General features: G+C 34.2%; 1 protein-coding gene across 1 annotated transcript in view; it reads right to left on the reverse strand.

Annotated features, from left to right (window-relative positions):
• Window positions 1-18757, reverse strand: part of SEMA3C (semaphorin 3C) — a 184044-nt gene that overhangs the window by 53815 nt on the left and 111472 nt on the right. Inside the window, exons 7-12 of the mRNA XM_024731419.1 lie at window positions 18355-18474; window positions 16823-16965; window positions 15408-15522; window positions 13333-13402; window positions 11452-11596; window positions 3359-3581 (exon numbers count right to left, since the gene is read on the reverse strand). Coding sequence (XP_024587187.1) covers window positions 3359-3581; window positions 11452-11596; window positions 13333-13402; window positions 15408-15522; window positions 16823-16965; window positions 18355-18474 — 816 coding nt within the window. The remainder of the gene's footprint in view (window positions 1-3358; window positions 3582-11451; window positions 11597-13332; window positions 13403-15407; window positions 15523-16822; window positions 16966-18354; window positions 18475-18757) is intronic.

The following is an 18757-nucleotide window of genomic DNA, read 5'->3' on the forward strand; positions in this document are numbered from 1 at the left end:
CAGTTTTGGATTTGGCCCCGCCTCTGCGTGTAGGTCACCTGAGGGCATCTGTTCTTTGCTCAGACAGGACAGGGTTAAAATTGTAGCTGATTAGGGGGCTCTGGCTCACTCAGGCTTAGGGGAGGGAGGGGTACAGAACGCAGGGCGAGCTTGCTGCATCAGAGGCCAGCATGACGTTGCAACAGCCTGAGGCGCACCGTGTGCTTGCCTGGGGAAGTTGTTCCTGTATCACGGGACCCTGGCAGTGGTGGGACACACAGCCTCCTGGGAGGGGAGGTGTGGATAGTGACCTGTGCTCACACACAGGCTTCTTGGTGGCTGCAGCAGTAGCCTTAGCGTTTCATGCCCATCTCTGGGGTCTGTGATGATAGCTGCGGCTTGCGTCCATCTCTGGAGCTCATTGAGGTGTTGCTCTGAATCCCCTCTCCTTGCACATCCTGAAACAATGGTCTCTTGCCTCTTAGGCAGTTCCAGACATTTTCCCGGACTCCTTCCCGGCTAGCTATTGAGCACTAGCCCCCTTCAGGCTGTGTTCCCGCAGCCAACCCCAGGCCTCTCCTTGGGATCCACCAAAGCCGGAGCCTCAGCTCCCAGCCCCCAGCTGCCCCGGCAGGTGAGAAGACGAGCCTCTCGGGCTGATGAGTGCTGGTCAGCACTGATCTTCTGTGCGGGAATCTCTCCGCTTTGCCTTCCACACCCCTGTTGCTGCCCTCTCCTCCGCGGCTCCGAAGCTTCCCCCCTCCACCACCCACAGTCTCCGCCCGCAAAGGGGCTTCCTAGTGTGTGGAAACCTTTCCTCCTTCACAGCTCCCTCCCACTGGTGCAGGTGCCATACCTATTCTTTTGTCTCTGTTTTTCATTTTTTCTTTTGCCCTGCCCAGGTAGGTGGGGAGTTTCATGCCTTTGGGGAAGTCTGAGGTCTTCTACCAGCGTTCAGTAGGTGTTCTGTAGGAGTTGTTCCACATGTGGATGTATTTCTGATGTATCTGTGGGGAGGAAAGTGATCTCCGCGTCTTACTCTTCCGCCATCTTGAAGGTCTCCAAAATGATACAAGTTCTTAAATACCAACATAAAAAGTCTATGTAAAGGTGCCAGATTACTTATGTGGTAAGAAAAGCCAAAGAATTTGTGCAAAAGCATGTTTCTTACTGCCTTCTATCTAAATAAACACTGCTGAACTGTTTATAAAGACTAAAAAATTCCATCCATGAAACCTATATATTTTATGTAGACTTTCATGAAAAAACAACCTGAATGTGATATCAGAGTCCACCTCTGAGAAACAAAAACACTAACCGGAGAAGATATCTGCACCTCTATGTTCACTGCAGCATTATTCACAATAGCCAAGATGTGGAAATAACCTAAGTGTCTGTTGACAAATGAATAGAAAAACAAGTGTGGTTTAAAATATTACTCTGCCATTAAAAGAATGAAATCTTGCCATTTGTGACAACGTGGATCGAAATTGATGGCATTATGCTAGGTGAAAAAAAGTCATACAGAATAAGACAAGTATTGTATGCTCTCACTTATATGTGTAATATAAAGAAACAAAAACAAAAACAAAATGAAAAACCACATTCACTACCAGATGTGGAGAGAGGGAGAATTAAATGAAGGCAATCAAAAGGTACAAACTTCCAGTTAGGAGATACTAAGTACTAGGGATGTAACATACACCCCCATAGTTTTGGGATGTACTACAGTTACATTGCTGTATGATATATATGAAAGCTATTAAGAGAATAAATTCTAAGAGTTCTCATTAGAAGGAAAAATTTTTTTTTCTTTCTTTTTATCGTATCTGTATGAGATGATAGATGTTAACTGAACTTATTGCAATAAGCATTTCACAATATATATGTCAAACCGTTATGTTGTGTACCTTAAATTTATACAGTAATGTATGTCAATTATATCTCAATAAAACTGGGGAAGAAAAGAGTCTACATTTAAGACAGCCTTCAAAAGGAAAATAAGAAAACAGTCATTTTTTTCTGAGTAATATGAGACATTAGAGAGAGGTGTGACTCTAAATGACCTCATCACTTGAGGAAAAAAAATTTTTTTTCAAAAGCAATTTCCACACTGGATGATCAGAATCAAGGCTAAAAGAAACTCTTTATAGTTATTTATATGGAAGCAACATCTTTGGAGAACACAGTTTTATGCAAGTGAAGATTAGCTTTTGCAATCAGTTATGAATTCATTTCATTGTACGTGTTGCCGTGGATATAGTCATGATTTTCAGTTCATCTTGACAAATATTTACTGAGGTTACCCGGTACTGTGATATGCCCAGAGAGAAATGACATATGAAGGAGAAACAGCACCTTGAAAGGAATGTGTGGTAATGAATACAAATATGGGAGACTGGATTAAGCACTGGTTAAAGAGTTTTAGAAGTGAATAAACTGAGTTTGAAGCATGATGTTTGAAATGTTAACCTGTCATACAACTTGTGTTACCTAATCATAAGTTGTAAATGCAAACACTGAGCTCACAAAATGGCAAGGACTAGAGATACACATTTGGGATTGTTTGCACAGACTAATTAAAACCAAATGAATGAATGAGATGGCCAAAGAATACATAAAAATAAGAGGACCATGCAGAGAACCTCAGGAAACACCTACACTCATGGGGAGGAGAAAGCGAGGCTACTGAAGGAAACTGAGAGAGAACTGCTAGAGACAGAGGAAAATTATGTGCCTTGTGGCTGAAGCAACAGGTAGGGTGATTCTAAAATGCCAAATGAGGCAAAGAGGATGTGGAGGCATTTCAGTGGTTAAAGGATTTTGGATTTTCTTGTCATGGGAACACTGAAGACCTTGGCGAAATCAGCAGTATAGCAGAGGTGGCAGTAGGTGAAGGTACAGGCCTAGTTTCATTTGCTAGCGTAAGGTTTCTAAACCAAGAATTCAGTAGAGGATGAAATGCAAGAATAAAGTATATAATAATATAATTGATAAAGAAACGTCCTGGAGATGGCAGGAAAGCATATATGGCTCCATGTGTTTATGAAGCGGTCACAATATTTGTTTTAGTTGAGAGAACACTCATGCTTAAAATTTCCCATCCCTTCATTCATCTCATTACCTTATTTCACCACAATATATGCCAGGAATAGTTCTAGGTGCTTTACATATATTAACCCATTTGTTCCTCACAACAATCCTATAAAGTAATTTATCTTAACTGCATTTTACAGATGTAGAAACTGAAGCATGAAGACATAAAACACCTCAGAGTCAGACACATGTAAACACTGGAGTTTTTCTGATTTCAATATCATGCCCGTAGCAAGTACGCTCTTTTACTACACATTAAGCTAGTTTGAGCTCAAATACTTACCTGTTCCGAGAAACAGAACATGGTATCTACCATCAGCAGCATTCACTCGATCCACAGCTATTTTTGTGTACTTATAGTCAGTGCCTGTACGAACAATCAAAGGCCTTCTGTGGATTGGGTAGATGGAATTGTACATGAGAGGGTGGTTCCGAATAAAAGTGACAACATCGTCTGGGAACTCCTTGGTGGTTCGCATATTGGGTGTAAATGCTCCTCCTGGGCACTAAAAAAAATTTTAAAGGACTAAGTTAATACAATAGTGGCTTTATTTTAATAATAATCAGAAGACCTCTATTTTTCAAAATACTTAGAAGCTCAAGCTGTTTTAAGTGTATTTGCTACCGAGTGAGGAGAAAACTGCATGACTATGCATAGTACTACTATCTGTAGAAAATAAGGTGTATAATTTGATCATTTAAATAGGCTAAGTCCACTTATCCTGCACTGTTTGTTTTCAGAGAGGAGCTGACACCATTTGGTATACGGTATAAATTTTCACCCTTCTCTCACTTTTCTGTTTCTTATTCTGCGCCAGGTCCAGTGTTGTTATAAAAAAAAAAACCTTCTGGATATAATCTAATGCTGCTACCGGCTAAAATAAATTAGATTATTGTTATCAAATTCAATCAGAACTCTAACCTGCGAGAGTTTTATTCTATCTGATCCCCTCTCCCAAAAGAGGGCTCTCCGAAGTTGGAGCTTGGATTGGATATGGTAAACTAGACCTTATAATTTCCCTCTGGAAAACACTCCAGTGATTTCCATTACTCTCAGAATAAAATCCCAACAGCTTAGCCTGGCTATAAGCCCCTGAATGTCTGGCCTGCATCTGCATCTACCCCTCCCATAGTTCTTGCTCTTCCTGAGTCCCAAGCCAGCTCCCGCTCTAGGACCTTGGCACTTGCTCCGTGGTTTTCTCTGTTGCCTCATTCAGTTCTCAGTTCAACAGTTACTTCCTTAAAGGTGATGACACATACAAAAATAGCTCCCCAACGCCATCTCCACTCTCCATCTCCTTAGTTTGCTTTATTTTTCATCACAGCTCTATTTACCTGTGTGTAATGTATTTGTTGCTTATATCTTTATTGTCTGTTTCTTCCTCTACAATGTAAGCTGTGAATTAGTCTTAACTGGGTAAATTTTGTTCATGATTTCACCCTCAGACCTATAATAAAGCTGAAGAATATTAAATATTCCACAAAGAGTAGTTGAATGAGTGAATTACTCCATTATATCTGGCATCCAATTTTGGTGCAGGGGCTGTATGAAACAGGCGCCTCAGTTCTGGGGAGGAGAGGAAAGATTCAGAGCATCAAGTTTAAAGGGGCAGAGAGAAAGCAATTATGAGATCTAAAAATGACTGCTGGACAGTTTCAGCAGTTCTGGAAAGGAAGCATGACAAGGACTTCTGAGAAGAGGATTCCATTTACAGAGCATCTGAGGCCAAACTCATGGGTAGGCTGGGAGGTGCTGAAGCTTGGAACTTAAAACACACTCACTAATAGGAGCTGAGTGTTAAGTTATATGAGCAACATATAAGCTTTTAACACATACAAACATTATTTGTCTAGCCCTATTAAACACTGTCAATACCTCTACTTTCAAAAAAAAAATACTTGGTCATTTTTTTTAAAACAAAAGCACTACTGTTCTAGATTTCATTTATCCTCTTTAGAGAGGTACAAAGTGAAAGGAAAGCAACAAAGCAAACTTCCTGTTCAACAGCAATGGGTACAGCATCTGTGGTGAACAGCAAGATGTGATGGGGACAGTAATAAAAGGAAAATTATACCCCATTCGACAGTGGCAATGAACATTTATTTCTAGTTGACTGCTCCTATGCAGGAATATAAGCCTAGTGTGGCCATATTCCAACAGAAGATAGAAATGTGGAACTTTATGTGAAAGCTGCCAAAATTTTAATGTTGACCCAATGAAAAAAAAAAAGAAAAACAACTTTAGGGACCAAACAAAACATGGCAATTTCTGGGTTAAATCCATGCAACAGCTGACCTACAATGTCACTGCCTCTGGGCCAGTGTTGCCAGGCAGTCCTGCATTTGCAAATAAGACTCAGCAGATTATGAATGTGCTCTCAATCATTTGAACTGTATCATCCTGAATGCAATTTTTAGACTAACTTTAAACAGTTAACATTACTAGAATTTTTTTCTAGGACAAGTAAATATAGTTCTCTTTTTGTAGAAAGGCATAAGGAGCAATTAAATGACTTCACTGAAGAGAGATAATGAGACAAGTAATAAAACTAAGCTTCTCATTCATTATCCCATTAACTAGACTTTCATCTGGGGTTCATATGCTTTTCTTTTAGGAAGAAGTATTATATTTATGCATGTTTATAAATTGCTTACACTAAAAGACCAAATGAGGACAAAAAATTCCATGTGAGGGTATTCTAAACTTATGGGTATGTACCATACTTCTGAAAAGTGTAGTATTATGGGCTTTTTCTACCCTCATTCCTCACACAAAGTGGAAAACAGGAAATACATTGCTCACTGAATGAAAACATGGAAAGAACAAATGCATGGGCAATTTAAATAGTTCCAGTCCTTCGTAAAACACCACTAATGATGGTCTGCTAAGCTGAGATGTCTCCTTAAATATTTGCAAGTGTTCTCATTTGTAAGTTCCAGAAAGATCCAAAGTTAGCATATATTACTAGGCAATTTATACAATTTCCAGTTAGCAATTATTTTCATGAGTGATAAGCTTATTAAATTATAAGTGCCTAGTTTCTGGGTTTTACTTAATAGTAGTTGAAATTTAGATAAAAATTATGTTCAGTTGCTCAAAACCATAGTTATTAAATATGTAACCCAAATAAATCAAGTCAAATCAATTATTTTATATTCATTCAAATGTTCTCCATTTGGGACTTTTGTTTTATATTCACAATAAACTTTTTACTTAGAAATAAGTGTCTCCTAGTAAAAGTTTGTTTTCAAAATTACAGAAGAATTCTTTTTGACAATAATTAATTTTTCCATTGATTCATGGCATAAAGCTTGTAGATAAGACACAGAATGAGTGACAGTGATGGTGACAAGAACAAAAATTGATTACCCTTTGCAGACTTTCCATCTGGAACTGTGAGTTTGCTCAGTATAAAACTGCCAAGTATAAATAAGATGTGATTAACGTATCCCTCACCTTGTGATATATGGAAGCCTCTGTACTGAAACCTCAAGATAATATAACACCCACGTGCTACCATAAAATAAAGCCTTTGTCCATTAATTGGGCTGTTGTCTCATTCTTAAGAAGGATAATTTTGCTCTACAAATAGTCATTATTTTGGTTAAACTTCTCCTTTAAGTGTTTGTTTTTCTCCAGTTCTAGCTTCTGTTTATCAAGTGGTGATAAGCACTCCTTTTTTGAGTAAAGACATTTTAAGTGTTTTGATTACTAAAGTGTTAAGTGAAATACAGGAACAATAAGAATGCCATGTGAAGGAAGTATGCCAAATTTCTTTGCTATTCTCAGGTATTCTTGAGCATCTGCTCCTAATCCACTCACCCATTTATACTAGTCTTCAGCATTAATATATTCACATATTAATTCATATGTCAATTCTTCGGACAGCTTTTATTCAAAATGCTTTTTGATGTGCCCAGTTGGGGACTTAAGAATCGGGAGCTACCATTGTCCTCTAGACACAAGTGTTCTAGTAAGGAAGATGGACATATTCAAAGTAAAATAACAATTGAGACATATAATTATAATTTAATATAAATATAAAATAAATAACAGAATTTGGTTCATGATCAATAAGAGCCAATATTTTTAAAATGAATTTAGAATAGTAGAGAACTTAAGGCTGCCAGAATTAGTGAAGAGGTTTAGAGATTTAAAAAAATAAAAAGAGTTTGGAATATTTAGGGAACTATAAATCCTGGGGCAATCCTGAATCACAGAGCACAAAGTGAAAGAAAGAGGTAGAAGTTGAGGCTAAAGACAGATAACAGAAAATAAATGCAAAACTATTCACAGAAGGAGTGACAGGCATGTTTCAAAAGAAGCTTGACCTAACACTTGAAGGACAAGTGGTATATGGATAAATAAATGGACATAAATAAATGATATTCTAGAATCGGGGCTAGTTTCTAGCATTGGTCTTTGAAACTCGTGTTCGGAGAGAAATTGATCTTACGTTTAAACCCTTGGTAATCTACGCCTTTTATTTAAAGCCCAAAGAATTACAAAGTTGAAGACTTGTATTTATGCACCAGCTGGCCCTCATCTTCCTTGTATTTATCCTCCACGACTTAAAAGAGCTCTTTGTTCCAGTCTACTAGCCCATGCAGAGCTTCTAGGATTCACTTATTAATTTCTGTCTTTGTTTTGTAATGTATGCAGTAACCTTTGCCTGAAACATCCCTTCTTACTTATCCAAATTATCCACATCAACTACCCTTCAGGCCCAGCTCAATCTCATATATTTTTATATGCCTTTCCAAACAGGGCTGTCCCATGTCGACCTCCTTTTTCTCTAGACTTCAATAATATTTATTGTCTGCTTTATTCATATGTCTTGAATAATTATGTGAAACAATATGTAATTAACTTTTCATGCCTATATGCCTCATGTGTTAAATTTTTTTGTAAACTTTGCTATGTTTTAAAATGTCTATGAGGAATAAAAATGCTTCTAATGTAAGAACAACCAAAAGATGCTTTGAACATGATCCATATAATTAGTGGTCCCAAGAAAAAGGGAAACCTTTTTGCTGGCCCTTTTGTCAGGATCATGAATTTTCTGTGTTCTTTTGCTGCACCAGGTTGTAGACCTGTTCAAAGCATGGTGATTGAAGCAGATGGTTCTGGTCCAGTTATAAACAGATGTTAAAACTGAAGACTTTTGTGAGGTTCTGCTTTAACAGTATAGTATAAGCAAACACAATCTTCTACAGAAGCTTAAACATGTTGTATCAGAATAATGTAATATGTTAGCTCAGCCACAGAGAGAATCTGCAGTCCTTGGCTGCCCTTTACAACATACCAAAGGTGTCTTGTTTCTTCCACAAACTTGTATTACTTATGGAAAAACATTATGACACAATTGGCAGGCTTCTTCCTACTGACTTGGGCTTGCTAGTTGGGAGTTTGCTAACACAGCTATCAATGCTGCTTTAAAAGAAGCACCTACCAGGAACATTAGAATGAGGGTATAGGATTTCTGCCAGTGTCATTTCTTTAAGATTCCAGTCATATATTTATGAGGTTGACCTTGCAACTGGACTACTGTATAGGGAAATAAAGTATGGCGATCATAGTTGATCCTACCTTGGGAGGCTTCAGAGGCAACATTCTTAACCCTAGAGAAAAAGAATGCTTTGGGTCAATTGGCTGTAAGTCTTCTGGCTACATGAAGGTGATATTAAACCTTAGAAGCCCAAGAAAGAGACAGATACTGGCCACTCTGAGTCAGAGAGCTGACTTCATGGTGTTTTGCTCAGTGAAGTGTGGAGGAACTACATCTTCAGGGAGGTATGCTTTTCCAGGAGCAGTTCCAGAGGTCATTCCTCCACCCAGCCTCTTTTATTCCCTAAGGATTACTCATCTGACAATTTTTTTTTTAATTTAAGGGAGTTACTCTGGTCTCAGCACCAGATGTAAGAAACCACATTATAGAAATATGTCTCAAGTACTGACTACTCACTCCCTTTTTTCATGGAGTCTCCTCCAGATGTGTGTCACTAAGCCCTGGCTTATTTCACACTGCTTTGGAACAGGAAAAAATGCTTATTCTTAGGAGTTCAGAAATAGTGAAAAGTGGGACTGTTTGCAGAATTTTCTAATTTAGCGTTGGTTTATATTGTTTTACTAAAAATGATTTATCTAGTCTCACATTTTATGTAGGATAATTGCTATTCAACATGAGTGTTCTTCTCAGAGACCTTTTGAGCTGCCATTGGGTGGAGAGTCATGAGGCACTGTGGGACCAGGGAGAGCGCTTTTCTTTAGGGGAAAAACCCTGATTTGTAACATCTGCCAATTTCCATGGTGTAGTAATCCCACCATGGCTGATTTCCAGTTGCTACTGTGACCTCCTCAATTGAGATGAGGTGAACACAATCTCTTCTTGCCAGCCAGGTACAAGCTAACTCCAGCACACACTCACTGAGGCTCTGAGGCCTTGGACCCCGATTCAATGAGTGTGGCTCTCTTTTATCTCTATCTGAGAGGTTTCTCTTAAAGTTTTATTTAGGGGAAATGGAATTTTATTCAGTTTACAAATCAATTGCTCCTGTACTAATCCCATATATATTTTGTTCAAAAGAATAACTGATGAAAGCATATATAATCACAACCGCCTCTTAATTTGCTGATTTAAGATGAAGCAATGACTTGGTCAAATTCAAATAGCAAACAATTCTCAAAAATATGACAAATCTTTGGATACTTTATCAGTGAATCATTTGAAAATACATGAACTACATTCAATGAAATAATGAGAGTCTTCAGTTATGATGGAATTTGAAAGTTATTCAGCTTCCCCTTGCTTTCCCTTCTCTTATGTAAACCCTGCTTCTTATCCAACACACTCCAACTTGAGGTACCCTAAGATGGATATATCTGTTGACTTCTTTTCCTTGTGTGGTACCAAATAAATAAATGTTTCTTCCATCTTCTGTTGAGCTATAAGCATCAAAGTGAAATCATTTAAAAGGAGAATGTAATTATATGGTTAAGACTTTGTTGCCAGCCATGATTAACTACAACTTTTTAAAACAATTCTTTCCTGGATAAGTAGCAATTCTGATAATCTTTCCAAAATTAATTAAAAGTGAATTGTTCTAATAAAATACATATCAATGACTAATCTTTGAGCTTCCTAGCCAGGGAACCAAACCTGAGCCCTTTTAATTTTGAATAAACATGTTCTTTAGAGGCTTAGCACACTTTTTTCTATTTTTAAAACATTTGACAGCAGTATACTTTAAGATGATGAGAAAACAAAGGAGTAAATAATGCATTGCAAAGAAACTCTAATAATAACACAAAACTAAAGTGAATCAACAGTCAGTAAAAATTATGAGGAATGAATGTCTGAAAGCATATTGACAAAGGGGGTTTCATATTCAAATAAAAAGAAAAACATTTTAAGTAAATATTATTTTAATAAATATCCTTCAATTTAAAAAAAATCATTCTTTACTTCCCTCCAACCCAATTTATAAATATAACCTTACTTGATGTAATGCAAAGATATGAGAGGATTATATTCCTCTTGGTCAATTGTGTAACATCTCCTCTCAATCAGTGTGTTGTATGACATTTTACAGAGACAGAAACTAATCAATATTTTAGAATGCAAGGCAGCATTATTATTGTCCAATCAAAAACAAATAGTAAGACTGTGATCATTGTCCTAGAAAAACTCAGTTCCAATCTGCCAGTGCACTGTCTGTAACTTCAGCTGGAAAAGGTAGTTTACAATGTACCCCTTAATTCTACAATGTTGCAAGACATGGTTATATTTGTATGCCTTAAAACTTTATAAATATTTTATCTGAATTACATCACTTTCATTGTCATTACTTGCTCACACATACCATTTTATTTCTTTGAGAAATATATACAACGTATAATTTTTAACTAAATATATCCCTAAAATTGAAATATCTCCACATGATTTATCTCTAAACTAATTCTCACATGATTATTCTTTCATTAAAGTAGATGAGATTCCTTAATATAAGGAAGGATTGTGAAAAGCAACTAGCATTCAAATTCTTAGGCTGCCTTCAAAATGTTAACCCTTTCCAAGCTATGGTTTTTATGTCAGTAAAATTAGGAAAATATCTCTTCCCTATCTAACATATCCAGCTGTCTTGAAATATAAATGAGATTTTATTATCAATAGCACTTAGAAAAAATTGTACAGAATGCTGTAATATATATATTTTTAAAATCCCAAATCTAAGAACCTGTGAGCTGAAAAATTATAATGAGCATACCAGTAGGTCTATAGTTGTATTTAATAAACATCAGCATGATATTCATTTCTTAGTAACTTATATTTTTTAAAAAAGTAAAATAACAAAGAAAGTTTCCTGGATACTTACAGTTCCAGGGCGAGGATAAGGAATTCTACCCTGGTAGGAAATCAGCTGATGATTGGGCCCTTCTTTGTGGGCAAAAGGCCCATTAAACACAGTCTGTATATCAGATAAATGATACACACACACTGCTGATCCTTTAAAAACTGAGCTAAAAAAGAAAATAGAAAGATATTAATTTTCTTATTTTTAAAATTTAAATACAATTTTAAAAATAAAGGTAAAATTTGTGATAAAAACTTAATGTAATTCATCATGGAAAAGTTGAATGTTATGGTACACATTGTAAAAAACTAAAAAACTTCTACTGTTTTGAAATAAGCCATTGATATCAAAACATTTAGTTCACCCATGGAGGTAGTAGACAATAAGTTATAGAAAAGTACTCAATGTACTTGTCCTAAATATAGGACAAGTCAAAGAAACTTCCAACTGGTTTATCTTGCAGAAGATATTAAACAAAAAGTGAATTGATGATTTATTAAAAATATGATTTGAATTCTAAATCAGTATCAACATAACCTATCATAGTTTACCTCACAGAAATAAATCTCATTAATAAGAGAACACTGTATCTCTTTGTCTTAAGATTATTTCAATGTGAGAGTATTCTTACAATGCTGTCCTAAATAGTAGTTGGAGAAATTGTTGTAAACATTCCCTGCTACTCTGCTGTAAACAATAGAGTCCAAAAACGATTCCTTAAATTATGTTTAGTCAATAAATTCTCATAAAATTTATTTGGATGCATACTGAAAACTATTTCCATTGTCACTAAGCAGACTGACTGAAACCAACATTTTCCTGAATCACATATTTCTCTTAAATTAGATGCCTAATGGGAAACTTAGATGCCCACTGAGAAAACCAAGATATATTATTAATCATTAGCATTAATAGTCAGAAATGACAACATTTTTTCTATGTTAAAGTTATTGGTGTTGGGAAACACAGAACTAGGGAAACACAGAAACTAGGAAAATATTTTTTTGAGACAAACATTTTCTTCTTAAGAATCTGGTTCTTTTTGCTTCGTTCAATTCTTTGTGAGTTAAATCAAGACTATTTCCTTTGTTAAAACAGGAGTTAAACTCATCCTGAAAGACATCTTTTTAGATATCTTATAGGGCAAAGTAAATATGATTTATAATCAATATCCCTGTGATATTCTTTTACTGTGAAGAGATCATTACAGTTTACAATTATACCACATTTCCCCCACTAGAGAAGAATAGTAAAATCTTTAGATTTTCATTTTGTAGTTGACTGTCTGATGAAAAGGACATTCTGAATTGGCCATATCACAAGTGGAGTATTGTGCTGAATTCTGAGTAACACTCCTGGTGTAAAATGAGTACGCAGGAATACACGCAGGAAAGGATGAGAATATGCTGGACTGTCTTGAAATACATGATAATTGGGATTGGGCATTCCAGATAAATTAGAAAACAAAGCTATTTTCAAATATCTAAAATACTGTCACATGGAACATGAAAACTGGTTTAGTGTGTTCATAGCTATCACTTTAGATTGCTATTGAAATAAAAATTGTAATAGAAATGCTAAGAGTTTTATTTGCATCATGAGTCTTCAAATTATTTCCTTAAAACAATAGCTTATATACATTATCCCTGCATTGTAGTTTATATTCTCCTTTCTTTGAGAAAAATAGCATATAATCATTATAAATACCCCATACAAAACTATTTTGAAACTCTGAGTTCAGCTTAAATATATTTTAGTAATCAGGCAAAAGTAATAAAATGAGAGAGTTACATCCTAAGTGTTAAGTAAAATTAAAGAGTTGAGAAGAATGTTTTTATAATAATTACTATTACTTAATAAAGTTTATTGTTTAACTCATACAATGTAATTGTTTAATATTACCTTGATGTTGTAAAAATGCCATACACTAGTGTTGTCCTTGGGTTATCAGTTTCCAGCAGAAACACATCCTCTATAAAAGGGAAATATCAATTTTTAAGATTCCCAAATATTTAAAAAATTTATCCTAAGAAATAATTTCAAGTACAAAAAGTATTATTCAGAAAGATATTCCTGCAGCATCATTATAATTTGACAGCAACTAAATGATAAGCACATGGTAAAGTAAGTTAAATAAAATGTTACACAAACACTTATGGAAACTATGCTGATGAAATAATATTAAATAGAAAAGACACAATGGTATTTAATATGGACCAGAACCATGTAAACCATAAAACTATACATTAGAATACAATAAGAAGATTACCAGTGAGTGTTTCTGGTTAACAAAGCTACAGAAACTTTCCTGTTTCTTCTTTTTTCCTGAATTTTCTAAATATCCTTAATGATAATAAATTACATTTTTAATTTAAAAAGTATTACAAATCTCAATTTCTTTTTAATCTAGGGTTAGAATTTGGAACATGGAAGAAAACTTTTTCACAGTGACTTATAAGACTTTTTTGTCTTTTAGTCAAAATTGCTAGTGATATTTTTATTTAATCAATAATTCCCCTAACAACAAGAATTTTAAAGTATATTGAGGCAAAGGCAAAAGTATAGATCGTAAGGTACAGTAATACAGAACAGAACCTGGAAGTAAATTTCTGATAGGAAATTCCAATTAATAACCAATTGTTATGAATGCAAGAAAGATCTGGATTTAGTGACCTTTTTGCAAATAAGATTCTTGCTGACCAATACAAAGAAAGATGTATTTTGTTATTCACAATAAATTTAGAACCTCTTAAGCAATAAATTAATAATCACTAGTCTTTCCATAAAAGGCTGGCACTGTCTATTCTCCCTAAAAATGGGAAAGACTGAAACATTCTAAGTCACTGAAACATAAATATACTTGCAAAGAATTTGGGGGGAAATAATGAGTAACTAGGTTATAACATGAAATCATACTTAGAACGTTTTTTCTAGAAAAGCTGAAATAAAAACTTGTGTTTCTATGATCAACATAATGGCTTTTTGAGGAGACCAACTGTCTATTTCAATTATTGTAGCTGCTAGAACCAGTATTTTTTCCATATTATAATACATTTTTATTGCTTATCTCATCACCTGCCTCAGTATTTGAGACTAACCAGCATTTTATATTTTAATGGATTAAAGCAAAATAAAAGTCATTTCTAAATGGCACTTAGTAAACACGATACTATTATGTGTACCAAGTTATTCTACTGTTCGAAACATATGGATACCAAGGGGGAAAAGCGTGGATGGCGGGGTGGTGGTGTGATGAACTGGGAGATTGGGATTGACATGTATACACTAATTTGTATAAAATAGATAACTAATAAGAACGTGCTGTATAAAAAATTAAATTAAATTCAAAAAAAAAAAAGAGAGAGAACTGTTCCTTGGCAGAAAGGAATCAGATTTTCAGTCCTTATTTGACCTGGAAAGTATAACCCTCCTCATGTCACACATGCTGAGAATATTTAGTCCCAGGGTCACCAAGAAGAACTAAAACTGGAGCACAAGTCTACTTTCTACTCTGACACTTTTCCATATAACCTCTATTGTGTCCATTAACTGTAGTAAAAATATATAGCTGTATTCTCATACAAACTGATTTTAAACCAGAATATCAGAATTCAAATATATATGAAATATACATTTATTTTAGAAAAGCACAAACATATCATTACTTATATATAAATTATATAAATACCTCTCTCTTCTCTCTCTAAAACACACACAAACACACACACAAAACACACGAATTCATATATCATGGTGGATTCAATGAACTAAATGTTTCAGCAGTGCACTTAGGGGCAAGACAGATTTAAAAAATACTCAGGAAATTCATGAACAGTATCCAGATCATTAATTCAAATCAGCACTTACTTATGCTGAAAACATTCATGAAAAATACAACCTCTTTTGAGAGTTTATTAAAATATGTAAACTTTACAAACTCTCTTTCAAGAACATTTTTCAATCTCACATTTATGTACCTAGTTCATCAAAGTGTGTTTCTGGGCCATCTTCATCAGTTACCGAGCATACCAGCCTCGCTTTTAAGAAGGTAGTCCACTTGTTGACAAGGCTACGCAGTCCACCAGTGTCATTCTGAAACCATTTTGTAAACACATTTCAGATTGCTTAAATAAATATTGAAGTGTATTTAAAATTTACCTTGGATTCTTACTACTTGGGGATTTGTTATAATCTGAAAGATGGAAATGTTAACCAAATCTGCATATCAATAGTTAAAGAGGAATATTTAAGATCTATAGTATTTTTTAAAAATAGCCTTAGTTATACTGTTATTCTCCTATTATATGATATCAACTGAAAATGTATCAAAATGAATTTAATAAATATATGCCATAACACTTTCTAAATTTCTGATGAAAATATGAGTAAGCTGTTATGGAGACTACATAATTTAATTTGCCTTTTCTTGATAACTCATTTTCTCCAGTACAAACATAAATGATTGTATACAGGGAAGCATGCAGATTCTACCATGGTCAGGAGAGTGGGTTTATACTTACACCAAATAGTCCCCAATAATTCTACTTTCTCTCCTTCATTTCTCTGCATTACCATTTAATCCTTAATATTTCTAATCAGATGCTTTATATACATATTTCTCTGGTCAGGGCAAGGAAAATGGTATTTGGATCATTTACAAATAGTCTCTATTGAATGACATTTTTTCTGTACTTCCTGAAGCTTTTCACATCATCAGCTGGCTTCACTGCCTTGTTCCAAATGACTGAGAAGCAGATAAGCTCCAAAATCAGTGGAATATTATAATGTTTAAAAATAGACTATTTTAAACACTAAATATTTTAAGAAATACTTTTGCACAGAAGATGCTAATCATAAATGAGTCAGGACAAGCCTGTAATACTCTTATGTGAGAAGACATCATGAGTTTTTTTGAGTTTCTATGTATACTTACTCTTGATACACAAGAATATTTTGATCAGTTTGTAATTAGAACTGTATTTTACTAAAGTATTTCTTAATTCTTACTATTATAGACAGTTCCTCAATAATTGTCTTTTACTGTATTTTATCCATAAGAATTGTTCTATTTCTTTTTATAATATACAATTCAGCAATTTCTTTTTAATTCTAATGCATTAAGTGGAAAAAAGCAAAAATTAATCAAAACTGTTTATTTGTGTAAAACCATAACCAAAATATTCCTTGGATTAAATTATTTTCCAAAATAGTGTGTTTATCTTGTATGACTGATGTGAATAAACATTAAATCTAAATGTCTCCTTTTAATATTTTATTAATTTGTAACCGTAGATTTAAAAAGTAGGAAGATAAACTATTGGGAAAAGAAGACATGTTTACATAATTTGAATTTCTTAGTCTTTCATCAAATTAGAACAACTTTAATACTTACAGGACATATTCTAGCAATCATGGAATGAATCTGTTTTGTGCTTCTGCTATTGTCGGTCAGTTTCTCTTTGAAGAAGAAGTACACCTTAGCATCATTTGGATCAGTGCCATCTGGGATAACATGTGCATCCACAAACATAGGTTCTAGAAAAAAATACAAAGACGATATATATACTCATGATGAAAATCCATCTACTCTCCATCCAAGTAGACCACAGGCACATGCCTTCCCCATCTTTGGTATAAAGGAACAATTCAATATTCATAGCCAAAAAGTCTAAAAGCAAGCAATTGTATTCACTGAACATACCGCATTTGGAATGTCAAGTGCCATAAAGTAGAGCTATGATATAAAGCTTCAACTATTTTTCTCTGTCTGCAATACATTCTGGAAGTACACTAATTGCAAAACTTCTTTGTGCCTGATGAGTTTTAAAATATTGAAAAACTTTTCTACCAGTTATTTCCCATGGGATCTGATAGTCTTTTCATAGAAAAAAAGTTTGTTTTTGAACGTGTGGTTTTCAGGCTAGTGCATATAAACTCAAATTCACTGAAGCAGAATGAGGAGTTGGGAGTCCATGATCTGAAAAACACATTTCACTTAAAATACGGCATATGAAATGAAGGGGAAACTTTTCAAGGAAAAAATGCAGTCATTTGAAGACATAGAGGGATTCCTTATTTCAAGAACAAAACAATTTTCAGAATACTTTATTTCCAGATGTACTGGAGGAATAATTTGAAGAAGTAAATGGACAATCACTGCTTTCTTGTGCTGGTCTGTCAGTGAAATAAGATGCTTAACTGTAGTGATTCATGCTTAACTGTTTAATGTTAAGTGAATTGCCAAATCTAAGGTCAGCTTAAATTTTCCCCAGGGTGAAATGACAAAGATCTTAGTGGTTTCTTCTTCCTCTAAACAACAGCAACTGATTGGAATTGTACATTAAAGTCAAATGAGCACTTTTCATGATGTGAATTCCATGTGACCCCCAAAATTGAAAACATTTGAACACTGATAATCATAAAATTATCATACTTATGATTTCCATTATTAATCAAACTGTGAAAAAATAATATATACCAGCTTTATAATTTTAGAATCTAAGCATAAAACAAATAGGAGTTCCTAAATATGCCCTATTCGTGATATCTGTCATAAATTTAGGAAAATGTTTAGATTTGGCATTATTAAAATATACAAGTAGACCAAATAAATAAATGACGTTTAATTGTAACATGCAACAATTAAACAACTGGAGAAGATTCTTGTCTATAGGTACATATGATGAATATCACTGTGACTTTTATTTATTCATATATCCTATGATAATTCTATGATTGTTAATAAACAGAATATGAAATATGGCTCATTTCATTTACTTATTTAGCCTAAATATTTAAAATCACAGAGTACAGAATTGTTGTTACTCATATTTTAACTTTTTAACCATTTTAATGTAATTTTCATTATGAAATTAAATTAGTTTAAAGTATGATTCTCAGAAAATGGATAAACTGTTATTTTACCACTTAGCCATTTGGAATTGTGTTGATCAGTTCTGACTGCATTCCTCTTGGTTAAACTTCGAAAAATAGCTGCATCTGTTCCCATGAAATCTATATACATTGCAGAGAAAAGCTCCTCATCTATGAAAAAGAAAATGTGAACAAAATTAAAAGCAAATCTTAACTGTTTTTAAGGCTATTTTTAAAATCAAAGAGAATTTGCTTATTAGATCATGACACATATTACAGAATATTTATAGTTGTTAATTGGTTTCCATTGTTCACCAAATTAAAAAATTGGATAAAGTTTAATTTGGTCTCATTATTGCCCATATAATGACCAAAACAATCTTTCTGATATAGAGATAAAAATTCCTCTGCCTGTACTTAATTATACTAAATACTTAACTAAACTTGATTATAT

The sequence above is a fragment of the Neophocaena asiaeorientalis genome, unplaced genomic scaffold (genome assembly GCF_003031525.2).
Source record: "Neophocaena asiaeorientalis asiaeorientalis breed wild unplaced genomic scaffold, Neophocaena_asiaeorientalis_V1.1 scaffold483, whole genome shotgun sequence".
In the NCBI taxonomy this organism is placed as follows: domain Eukaryota; kingdom Metazoa; phylum Chordata; class Mammalia; order Artiodactyla; family Phocoenidae; genus Neophocaena; species Neophocaena asiaeorientalis.